General features: G+C 48.3%; 1 protein-coding gene across 2 annotated transcripts in view; it reads left to right on the top strand.

The window, feature by feature from the left end:
* SLCO3A1 (solute carrier organic anion transporter family member 3A1) overlaps positions 1-12,785 on the top strand; it is a 313,358-nt gene that overhangs the window by 237,458 nt on the left and 63,115 nt on the right. For both annotated transcript variants that reach the window (XM_065901421.1, XM_065901420.1), the window contains exon 3: positions 6,756-6,854. In XM_065901421.1, coding sequence (XP_065757493.1) covers positions 6,756-6,854 — 99 coding nt within the window. The remainder of the gene's footprint in view (positions 1-6,755; positions 6,855-12,785) is intronic.

Genomic DNA, 12,785 nt, shown 5'->3' with positions numbered 1-12,785 from the left:
GTTTTTAAGGATGTATGTTCCATGTATGTTTTCCCACATCTTTGCTTTCCTAGTGGGCTCTTTTGATGAATCTAAGGAATGACCTTAATTTTAATGTAGACCAATTTGTCAAGCTCTTCTTTTAATGCTTCATGCTTTCTTTGTTTGGTTTAAAAAATCTCTCCCTGCCCCCAACGTTGTGACAGTACTTTTGTCTATTATCTTCCAGAAGCTTTATTGTTTTGCTTTTCACACAGGCCTCCGATATGCCTGGAATTGGTTTTTACATGTGTTGTGCAAGCCGACTTTTTTTTCCTATAATTTCAAGTTGTCCTAGCACCATTCATGGAAAAATTCATCCTTCTCCCCACCGCTTTGTAGGCACACTTTGTCATAAATCAGGCGTCCACGCAGGTATGGATCTGTTTCTGGGCTTTCTCTTCTGCTTTACTCATACGTTTGCTGCTTCTTGTGCCAGAAACACACTGTCTTCATCATTACAGCTTTAAAAGGAGTCCAGTAGGGTATGTCTTGACAATTCTTATTCTTCTTCCAAGGTATCCAGGCTGGTCTTAGTTCTTCTGGTTCTATGTGTGTGACCTGATCCCTTTCTAGAGGCTGTCACGTCAGTCCCCTTGACACATTGCATCTAGAAGGAAGCATATTCCCAGCGCTGAGAGTGACACATGCAGAGAACACTGTCCAGGGAAAGAGCAGGCGGGGGCTGAGTCCCAGCTCTGCCCCTCCGCAGCTGGCTGAACTTGGGCAGACCATGGCCAAGAAGAGTTTCTCCCTCCCCATTTTGTGTCACTGCGGTAACGAGTATTCTCATTCACACACCCTTTCAACAGATTGTGAGCTAACTGTCCTGGGCCAAACTGGCGACAGAAAGAAGAAAAAGGCACCATCTCTGCCTCACAGGGCTTCAAGTCTCCTCCAGCATGTCTGGGACTGAGCCCCGGTCAATGCCAGGTCTGAAAAATGACCCACAAAAAAAATGTCCCATGGTCAAATAATTAACAAGCAGCTTCATGCAACATCCTGTTCTTAGAGATTCACATGTAGCAGGTATAAGATCTGAGATTGTCCTCAAATTTGCTTAACAATTGTGTTGGTTTCCTACCACTGCTGTAGTAAGTTACCGCAAACTTAGTGGCTTAAGATAATATAAGTGTATTATCTTACATTGTGGAGGTCAGAAGTCCATAATGGGTCTCCCTGAGCTAAAAATCCAGGTGCCAGCAGGGCTGCCTTCCTTCTGGAGGATCCTTTCTGGAGGGGAGAATCCACTTTCTTGCTTTTCCCAGCTCCTAGAAGCCACCCACATTCTTGGCCTCAAGGCCCTGTCCTCTGTCTTCAAAGCCAGCAGCGACTAGTCAAGGCTTTCTCATGATGCCATCGCCCTGGTTCTGTGGTCTCATCTCCTTCTCTGACTCTGAGTTGTATTCCTCCTCCTTCTACATCTACAGGTCCTTCAAGATTACATTGGCCCACAAGGATAATCAGCATGATCTCTTTATTTTCAAGTCAATTGATTAGTGACCTTAATTCCATCTGGAGCCTTCATTCTCTTTGGTCAGTTACAGTAACAGACACAGGTTCCGGGGATTCGGACATGGACATCTTTGGGGACCATTATTTAACGTCCTATACGGTGGAACCCTTAGCCTGCGAGTGCACTCACCCCAGCTTGATAGCGCGTGTAGAGCATTGCTGTGTGTGTTCTTTACAGCACACGGTACAGTGGGAGGTCTTTCTCTAGCCCCACTCCATCATGCACTGTCCTCTTTGGTGCTGACATCATATGGTAGGTTGATTTGTTTATGGCCTTTCTTCTTCCCAAATACCAACTCCACAAAAAAGCAGGGATTTTGTCTGTTTTGTCCACAGCCGTATCTCAGCTCCTTGCACAGAGCCTGGCACCTATAGGTGCCATTATATATTTTGAATGATGGAGAATGGTTGGAGGTCTCTCCAATAAGACAGCAAGCTTCTTGAGGGCAAAATCCTCACCCAGTTCATCTGTCCTTCCCCTGCGTCCAGAGGTGGCTGGTGCTAAGTAGGAAGATTGTATAGCATGGGTGGCAGATTTACACCAGAGGTTCTCAAACTTTCTGGGTTCATTGTACCCTTAGTGTCTTATTTTTCACAGAGCCCTGAGTCTGCAGGATATACCCAGCAATTGTGTTTATCAAGCAGTTAGGTTCAAATTACTTAATACACGTTTGAAAAAAATAACACACATAAATTGAAAGAAAAAGATATTTCTATTTTATTTTTAAATATGTATGATTACTTACTAATGGGTTGTGTGTCCCTGCTGGGGACTACATAGATTCTCAAACCTTGGAATCAGATTGGACTCCACCACCTTCATTTCCTGTGTTCTGCATTGACTTCCACACCACGTTTGCTTTTTATCACAGCAGGTACTGAAAACTCAGTTCACAAAGACAGGATGTATTTGAAAGGAATATTGCTTGATCCAGTGCTGAAACCATCAGCCACCTAGAGTGAGTAGTTGTGAGTAGTTGTATGAGTAGCATCTGACAGATGTTAGCTATCACTGGGTTTCCCTCCAAAACTTAAAACATTTTGCCGTACCCCTGTGAGTTCACTGTGGTACCCCAGGGTGCCTCGACACACAGTTTGGGAACTGCAGATTTACACTAACCTAATTTACAGAGGGCCTCTCTTCAAACCAGGATGCCGGAGTTAGATCACCCTGGGGGTCGTGCCATTCTCTCTCCCTTTGTTCAGTCCTCACATCCCTGGGAAGCCAGGTTAGCATCAGAATGTGCTTGGCAGGTGGGCAGTCAGAGCAAGGGGGTGGACTCTGGACTCTGGTCGGCCAGTCCGTCTGGACCCTTGTGATGCTTGGGATTGCGGCTGCTTCCCCCGAGGAATTCCTCTCTGGAGCTTGGCCTGCTCCCAGCATCAGAGACACAGGCGTCATCCATTTAACAAGCACTCATGGCTCTTTCTGGGTGCCAGACTCTGTTCTAAGAGCTTTACAAATGCGAGGTCATTAAATCCTCCCTATAGTCCCGTGGAATAGGCCTAATATCATTCCCATTTTACAGATGAGAAAGCTGAGGCACAAGGAAGTTAAATAGACCTTTCCCAAGGTCCCCAGAGCTAGGAAGTGGTGGAGCTGGGATTTGAACCCACGTGGCCCATACTCTCTCCAGACCTGCTTGAAGGATGCTTTTCCCCTAAGGGGATGAGAGAAACCTGGCTTCAGAGCCCGCTGTGCTGCTTTCTGACTCACTGTTGGGAAGTGAGGCACTAAACCTTTCCTTCCTTCTGCTGTGAAATGGGCGCAGTAGACTCCCCGTCAGGGCCATTGAAAGAATTACAGCAGATCATGCTTGTAAAGCACCAGGCTCAGGGTAGCAGCACAGGAGGGGCCCTTCTCTCTCTGATCTCTGCGTCCCGGGCTCGCCTCCCCTCCCGTGTACACAATCTGGCAGACAGCAGGGGGCAGCACTGGGCTGCTGAAGAACCTTTTCTCCTGGACCTGGAGGCACTCACCGTTCAACACAAGGATTCTGGATTTTAGGGCCGGACCATCTGTTTCTTGTCTATTTTGGCAGAACATTTTGAGGGGGGTTTGCTAAACAAGAACAAAATCACAGCCTGGTGGGCTGAATCAAAAAGAGAATGAAGAAGCAAGTTCAGAAGTACCTTTCTGTAAGATCACAGCCTGCCTTGTGTGCTCTGAGGGGAACAGCATCCTCTAAAGACCCAGGGCTGTGCTCACCGATGCTGCTTGATTTGAGCTGTTATCCTAAGATATTTCTGAAGTGAAAAAGGGTGCTTCCTGATGTATGAGCCTCCCATCCCACCCCACCCCCACTACTGGATTGTCCCTTGGAAAATACTCGAGAACCCATTGCTGCTAGAGGTTTACTTGGCATCTCTCCAAGGAGGAGCTGCTTTAAAAATATTCCCTCACTTCAACTGAGGGGAAAAAATGTCCTTCACAGAAATAATACGCATCCTATGTCTTTTTTTCTTTTCTTTTGGCCACGAAGCTTGCAGGATCTCAGTTCCCTGACCAGGGATTGAACCCGGGCCACGGCAGTGAAAGCGCCGAATCCTAACCGCTAGAGCACCAGGGAAGTCCCCCTACATCCTTCTTTGGTTTTTGGAATGGGGCCCTACCAGATTTCTTTGGGGGAGAATTCTGTCCCGTTCAAATGGAAAGCCACAATCCAGCGTTTTGGTGACCCGTGCCCTGTCCTAAAGTAACCAGATGGAGAGACCACCTTGGCACCTGGCTGCTCTGCAGTGGCCTCTGCCCATCCGAGCGGCCAGAACAGATGGCTGGCCTGTCTGGGCCTGGTGGGGCTCTTGTGGGCAGCTGAGCTTGAGGGATGCCCTTCCTTTTGTGTCATAACTTGCACGAGGGCAGGATACCCAGGGCCTGGAGTCTCCAGCTGTCCCATGATGCTGGCTGGCCCACACTCCCACACTCTCCACTGCCCCCATGTGGGGGAGGGGTAACAACACTCTCAACACACGTTTTTTTTTTTTAATTTTATTTTTGGCTGAGTTGGGTCTTCGTTGCTGTGCGCGGGCTTTCTCTAGTTGTGGCGAGTGGCGGCTACTCTTCGTTGCGGTGCGCGGGCTTCTCATTGCGGTGGCTTCTCTTGTTGCAGAGCACGGGCTCTAGGCATGCGAGCTTCAGTAGTTGCAGCACGCGAGCTCGGTAGTTGTGGCACACGGGCCCTAGAGCACACGGGCTTCAGTAGTTGCAGCACATGGGCTCAGTAATTGTGGCATACAAGCTTAGTTGCTCCGCGGCATGTGGGATCTTCCCGGACCAGAGATCGAACCCTTGTTCCCTGCACTGTCAGGCAGGTTCTTAACCACTGCACCACCAGTGGTTAGGTCCCAACACAAGCTTTAAAACTCATTGGTTGTTTCTTTCCAATGATACTAAAAGCTTGGTCCTTTGACCTATTCAGTATTAATTATCATTTTCATTGTTCAATCTGTAGGGGGTGGAGCAGTGATTATTACATTGAATGGGGTGTATTTAATTTGCATGAAAGGAGGCATGTTATCATGGGGGCGCTGCTGGGGGTCAGAGTGATGGCTAGGACTATGGAAGGGGCGTCAGAAGAGTAGTTGCAGCACCCCTGGCAAGAGAATTGTGTTCTATCTCTGTGCCCCTTTCTTTTGGGACAGGCTGAGTAGTTAGTTTACTTGCTGAGGCATCTTTCAAGTGCCAGTGGCTGACCAGTGGCTCCCCTCAGCCTGCAGCCTGGACAGAAGGATAGAGCTGGCTTCATGATTTTGTCCTGAAGCAGAAAGCCCTTCAGTCTACCTGAGGTACAGCTCTTGCCTTGGACACCCCCTGTCCACAACCCTGCCCCTGTGTCTTTCTCAGCATCACTTCCTGTTTCGCTTTCCCCCATCTGCCAAAGAGGACCGAAGCCAAGACTAGCTCTGCTCCCTAACTCTGCCCAGCTAAGGCCTAATCCCTCCTAATTCTAGCCCATACTTGAAAGAGCACCACGTTCTAGACTTTTCCCAAAACACCCCACCTTTCTCAATTTTCTCTGGTCGGTTATCTCAACCTGAGTTGTGACAAACCAGAGCCAGTGTTTTAACAGAGTGGATTCTGCTGCTCTCCAGATTCCTATAAACAGGAATAACTGTGAGACTGGAGGTCATCGGCTGGGTACAGGAGCAGCTATTTTGAGGCCCTTGAGCTTCTAGATGGCTCCATATCAGAGTAGGATTTCACTGAGGGTGGATTCAGCCCCATTCCTGTTATAGAAGCCATCCTCTTTTCATCCTGTCCTTCATTAAACAGCATTCCTTATAAGCCATCTTTAAGTGATTGCTTCGGGGTTCTGGGTCCTTGTCTGTAAATGAGGAAGACGTGGCTCCTTCGCCAGGTATCTAAAAAACAGTTAAGGTGTCTATAGTTTCCTCTACAAGTCAGTGAGCTCCAGGAAATGAGTTTTTAGTTTGGGCTCAGTGCTTTTCCAGAATGGCCAAAAGGTTTGTGCAAAATTCCAGGTACTATATCCATCAGATACGTTACTTAATCACGTACCTAGTACCACCTTCTCAAGTCCTACAGAAGAGCTTGAGGTCTGAACAGCTGTTACAACAACAGAGAGCAATTCCAAAAATATGGGGGGGGGGGACTGCAAAACTGAAATTAATAAAATGTTTAATTAAACGTGCTCAGGGCATACCATTATGTCAGCTTTGTTGTTTGCTAAATTTAATGCCTGTAAACATTTCGTTACATTTGAGAATAATTTGTGGCTTCAACTTTTCTCACTTCACAAGAATCCCTGAGTTTGCACAATGAGTGCTGAGAAATCTTTGCCAACAGTAAATTAATTGAATTACATAAAGCCAAATAAATGCGAAAGCAAAATTACAAAAATCCTTCCAAAAACGTTTATGGAAGAAAAAATATTTCATGATAGACATGGACGTATTTTAATAGGCTTAGTATGATATGGGGTGGAGTCCTCTAAAAGTAACTGTACTTGGAGCCCACAAATATTTCAAAGCAACCTATTGAAACTATAGAATTCCTGCATGACAGTGCTTCAATAGAGTTTCCAAAACTTAGAAATACTAGCTTTCCCCTCTAGGATTTTTAGACTCATTCCTCTAATGTCATTTGTCTAATCAGACCTCTCATCTGATCAATGTAAAACAGTTTTCTTGAGCTTTGGCAATTTTGCTCAATAAATGGCTTCGGCTTTTAATCTAATCTTGCTTTCATCTTCTTCTTTCAGGAATCCTGTTCACGATGCTGGTGTTTGGACCAGCCTGTGGATTTATCCTGGGATCTTTCTGTACCAAAATCTATGTGGATGCAGTCTTCATTGACACAAGTAAGGAATTTATCTCAATTTCCAAGCGCCGCCCACAAGCCCTTCCTCCATCATAAAGGAGCCCCAGCCTCTGGGTTCTAAAACCTTCCTACTAAGCAGCAGCCCTAATGCATCCCCTTCTCTAGCTGGTGGCCCCCTTGAGATTAGAGGAAAGATTGGGTCGTGAATTTGGTACAGAGGGTCTGGCTTGAAGCATGTGTTCTGCTCGCGTCTACCTAGAGACTGAATAACCCCCTAAGGTTTATTTCACTCCTCAAATCTGAATTTTCCTCATCTGTAAACTCCGGGTAACAAAACTTACATCTGCCTTGAAGGGCTTTTATAAGATAAATGAGGGGACAGATGTGGAAATGCCTGGCATACACACATGCTCATTGAATGTTGGTCCATGAACCACATGAGGACCCTATTTCTTAAACTAAAAGTTGGAGCACGTGTTCAAGTGCAAATGTACACATGGGGTCAAGGAGACAGAATATTTGAAAATTGTTTCTGTAAGACACTGTCGTGGTGGGCTTTATAAGGAAATATACCATGCCTCAAACCCATTTTAAGCGGCACGTCTTGTGTTCTTAGCAGGAAGAGCAAGTGTATGTCTCAGCCTGCTCTGGGCGCCCCCCCACCCCATCCCTAGCATACCTGGATTGAACAGCGTGCTAGTTGAGATGTGCTAGGCTATGCAGTAGTAACAGACAATTCCCAAATCAAAGTGATTTTATGCAACCAAAGTTTATTTCTCAGCCATACTGCATATCCAGTGCAGGTTGGTGGTATTTGGGGGGTGGAGGGTGAGACTTGCCTACTGTAGTCCCTCCAGGACCCAGGCTCACAGAAGTTTCATCTGACTCCTGCCTGCCCAGTCGCCGAGGCAGGAAACCAGCTCCTGTTCAGAAATGACACGCATTGTTTCCGCTTACATTTCAATGACCACAGCAAGCAACCTGGTGTATTAATCTGTTGCTTTGTGACAAATTACCCCAAACTTCGTGACTTTAAACAGTAGGTATTTTCTCACAGTTTATTTCTCTGGGTCTGGAACCCAGGAGCAGCTTAGCTGGATGGTTCTGACTCAGGGTCTCTCATGAGGCTGCAGTCAAGGTGTTGAGCTGGTATCAAATCATCTGAAAGCCCACCCGGAGGGGCTCCACTTCCAAACTCACCCCACGGCTGTTGGCAGTCCTTGGCAGATGGGCTCTCAGGCTGGCTCCCACGGATCTCTGTACAGGGCTAACCTCGGCATGGCCTCCCCTGGAGCAAACCTCCCAAGAGAGGGTAAGAGCACCTGAGACAAAGCCACAGTCTTTTGTAACCTAGTCTCACAAGTGACACCTCATTGCTTCTGCCGCGTTTTTTGTGTTAGCAGCAAGCCACTTGTTTCTGTACACTTGGAAGAAGGGATCATTTCATAAGGACGTGAATTCCAGCGGTGGGGATCGTTGGAGGCCGTCTCGGTCACGACTCAACTGCGTGCCCGAAAGAGGACGCTGTGTTCCCGTGCTACTTAGCGAGTTGAGAAGCCATGTTTCCTTTCTCTCTGAAAACGGTGCAGGAAGCCTTTCCAGCTTCTCTGTCTCATCCCGATCTATTCCCAGGATCAATAAGGACTCTCAGTCCCCTGGTGTTCAATTCGTCATCTCTTGACAGGGCTAAATTTACTAATTCACCCCAGAGACATAATCTGGTTTTAAATCCAATCAAGTCACTCTGTGATTCACTCCATTAATCCCAGTGATATATTTACTTGTAGCTAATGATGTTACAGATTTCCAAACGGGGGAGAAAAATCAAATGCAGCCTTATTTGTTTGTTCGTTTTAAAGTGCTGGGTCTGTTCGGGAGGTGATTGAATGCCGCTGTTTTGTAGCCCTTGGTTGGCCCTTTGAACCCTATTCCTAGCGGGTGGGATGACTGGTGGCCTGGTCAGAGAAACAACCCATGGTGACGGTCAGCTGCCATCTTGCTTCTACGGACAGAAAGCCGGCTTCCGCCACTGCACCAAAGGCAGTACAGGACAGGAGTAGCAAAGGAGGGGAGGAAAGGGGGCACCCTCCCAGTGCATGGGGAAGGCTGCCTGCGGGGAGAAGGCAAGTGTCCAGGCAGCCTATCCTGCCCTCAGTGTATTAGCAGGGCCCCCTCGAATCAAAGCTTGTGGAGTACCAGAATCCCTGAGCCGGAAAGAGCCTCAGACATCATTCTCTTCCAACTCTTGCATTATGTAGATAAGGAAACTGATGCCTAGAGAGGTAAAGGGATGTACCCAATCCAAGGGGTGTATCTATATAAAACCCAGGTCTCAGAGCAAACATGTGGAGACACCCCTCGTCAAGATTCCTCTTGGGAATTAAATAGCCTCTTTTTCTCAGTGACTAGAATGGCCAAGAGGTAGACAGGTGGCTGGAGGGGGCTTAGCCCATCCACTCGCAGCCCCCTCCGTATGCCATTCCCTTGCTCAGGCCATCCCCTCAGTCTGGAGTGCCGTCCCCAGCCATTCTGTTCAACATCTGTCCTCACCTTTCAAGGCCCAGGGGAGTGTCATCTACGGTTCTAGACTCATTGGCAGTTTGAAGCCTCCCATACCTGAGACAGATGGGCGCGTTTCCGTTCCGTCTGGGCACCCTGCTGATGGCCGCCTTTCCCCAAAATGAGTTAATAGCGGACTTCCTATCTGATGAGTCTCGAAGGACTGAAGGATGTGTTGTGAGTCACCCTCTCTCTTTGTTTGCATCCCTTCTGAAGGCCCCCGGAGGGCTGGTGCCACCCTTTACCACCAGAGGGCAGAAAAATATAATTTATTCTATTCAGGAGCCAGTCACAGAATTCCATAGTTGCCAGCAGTTTTCTAATCTTGTGACTGAGACTTGTCATTCTGTCTGTGAGTGTATCGGGGCTGTATTTCGAGGAGTCGGTTCTCAGTTCTTTCAGGATGACCCTTCCCTGTCTTTTCCTCACCGACTAAGACAGAGCCCCTCTTTCGGGCTGTCCAGCCTATGGGAATGTGCCCTTAAGCGTGAATGTACAGGGGCCACGCACACAGCCATATGTTTCTGAAATTCCAGCTGAGAGTTGAGCGGGGGACTGGGAAAAGCAGTGGCCTGGGAATTGTGCGAGGTGGGCAAGGCAGGTCCCTGGGAGGCCCTTGTTATGGGGTAGTTGGAGGAGGGCATGTGCCTTTCACCAGGCAGCCTAGCAGCGGCTGAGGAAACAGGGCGGAAAGGCAGAGACCGGTGAGAAAGTCTGGTTGGAATCTGTGTGTCAGTGAAGCTGGGGCTGCAGGGGAGGCGGTTGGTTGTAGGAACAGGCCAGCTATGGGGCTGCAAGACCCCAGGGGCAGCTCCCCAGGAGGGCTGCCCTGGCCGCACTCAGACACAGGGATTCTGCTGCTGCTGCCTTTCATCCGTGTCTGAGCCCTCTGTGGCTCCTTCGGCCCCTCTTCTTAGGGAGGATAGATGCCTCCTCTGACAGCCTGGGGAAGGAATGATGGTGCCTGCAGAATTTCTTTTCTAGAACATCTTTGTAAAGCTGAGACCGGTCAAGAGCAGGACGTAGGAAGAAGAAGGGCCTGGTAGCAGAGTAGACCCCTGAGCACTGGACTGACCAAGCTTCGCAGTGTGGGGTTAACAAATTGATGACAGTGGCAGCCGTGAATTGACCCCTTTTTAAATACATAGAATGCCTCTTGGGAACCTCACAGATGATGTGTCCCCCTGCAGTGATTATGAGTTCTGAGTTCAAATATCAGACCAGACCTCCGTTCACATCCCAACCACACCCCTAACGAGCTGTGTGATCCTGGGGCCATTTCTCCTCATGGGTCTATGTGTGGATGACAGGATCATGTTCATCATACAAAGCAGTTAATACAGTGCCTGGGGAATAGTAAACACACATAAAATTAGGTGTAATGAGGAACAGAGAGGTTAACTCACTGCACAGCCCAGGCCTATCTGACCCCAACTGGGCAGCTCACTTCCCTGAAACGTCTCCAGGAGTTTAGCCAGAAGCCTGCCCCCTTCCATGGACAGAGGCCTTGCTGAGATGCCCTGACTGCCAACACTTCCGTACAGACTGGCCCTAAGGCACACCAGCCCGCTGTGCTGCAGCTGCAGCAAGATACGTCCATCCATTGGCTTCACATAAAAGGTCGACAAGCAGAGAGCATCCAGCTCTGCCACCCTGGGGCTGGCTGCCACCGCCAGATTCCTTCACGTTGGACTAATTAGTCCAGTGGCTGGGATTCTGAACCATCCATGCTGTCCTCCATCCCCACCCCCTCCCTGTCTCCAGTTTCTAATTAGGTCTGGAACTTAATGATACTCTTGGACTTCTTGAGTCTCATAGCAAAAGTTTTACAAAGTAGGCTAGAAAAATAGGTAAATGGACTGAGGAAAACGAAGCAAAAATGCTCAGAGAGCCATAGTATCGCTTACGCATCAGTATGGCCTGGGACTTAGTCAGTGTTCCCAATTTGCTTTGATCTCTTCTTCTCGCAGTCTTGGGTATCCTCATGGGTGGCTTGGTTGGTTAGTTTTAAAACTGGTTTAACCCCGTTCCTGGGGATTTCTTTCGTTTGAACCAACAATGGTAGTGGTCCTTGGAAATGGAGGGAAATCTCAACGAAGCCCGTATGTTTATATGACCTTCAACAGAGGGAAGGAACAGCTGTCAAAGCTTGCTCAACTCACCCAGCGAAACTGTGAAGCCCTCTAAATGTTGGATTCCAAGAATTCGAGAGTCAGAACAATAGCTTTTATAAAGCAGAAATCTTAACAAGCCTACAGGCGCATATGCAAAGGTAGACCCACCCTGTGCCGACCTCGTGGTGACCCAGGGGGTGGCTCTCCCTGCTCCCCTCTGCTCCCTTCCCAGCATTTTTCCTCAGTGCCTGGAATGACCAAGGGGCAGGCAAGTGACTGGAGGGAGCTTACCCAGGACACTCACAGAGTCCCCTGAGGATGCCAGGCCTTTGCTCGACTGTTCCCACAGCCCAAGATACTGTCTCCACCCTGTCCTTCTCAACATCTTTCCTTATCCATGGTTCTAGCTTCATTGGCAATTTGATGCATTCTAAGTAAATGAGACAGATTGGTGCTCTTCAGTTGTGTTCTGGGCATCTTCCTGACAGCCGCCTTCGCCAAAAGGCTGAAACTGCAGTCATTTTTTAAGATCAAGACACTAACTAGAACCAGACAGAAAGAGAAGTAGAGAGATTTTCATGCCTGGTCCCCTACCTGGACCTAAAAGAACACCATTGCTATTCTAAGCCTGCCTGGGACCACTTTTCTTAAAGGGTATGGTTTTTATTTTTATTTTTTTGCGGTACACGGGCCTCTCACTGTTGTGGCCTCTCCCGTTGCGGAGCACAGGCTCCGGACACGCAGGCTTAGCGGCCATGGCTCACGGGCCCAGCCACTCCGCGGCATGTGGGATCTTCCTGGACCGGGGCACAAACTTGTGTCCCCTGCATCGGCAGGCGGACTCTCAACCACTGCGCCAGCAGGGAAGCCCAAAGGGTATGATTTTTTATTTCCTACGCCTTTTGTACTAGTCAGGGTAGGCTGAGTTATGCTGCAGTAACAAACATCCCCAAAATGTCAGTGACTTGGAAATACTAAAGGTTTATTTCCTGCTTGTGTTATATACCTGATGCAGGTCAGCAGGCACATTTTGTTCATTGTAGCTTCTCAGGCATCATCTTAGGGAGGATTCCACATGCTTCATGATCAGGCAGGAAAAAAGAGCATGGGGAATCATGCACCAGCTCATACACTTCTCCACACGGAAGGGACATGTGTCTCCTCTCTCGCGTTTCATTGGCAAAATTCTGTGGTGCGTGGCCACACCTAACTCCACAGTAAGGGAGGTGAAACCCTCCTCGTTCTCAGAGGAGGAGACCCAAATGCAGACATGGGTAATGTCTAGCAGACATGCTTTG

Source organism: Phocoena phocoena, chromosome 2 (genome assembly GCF_963924675.1).
Source record: "Phocoena phocoena chromosome 2, mPhoPho1.1, whole genome shotgun sequence".
Lineage (NCBI taxonomy): Eukaryota > Metazoa > Chordata > Mammalia > Artiodactyla > Phocoenidae > Phocoena > Phocoena phocoena.
This window is presented reverse-complemented; position numbering and strand designations above follow the sequence as displayed.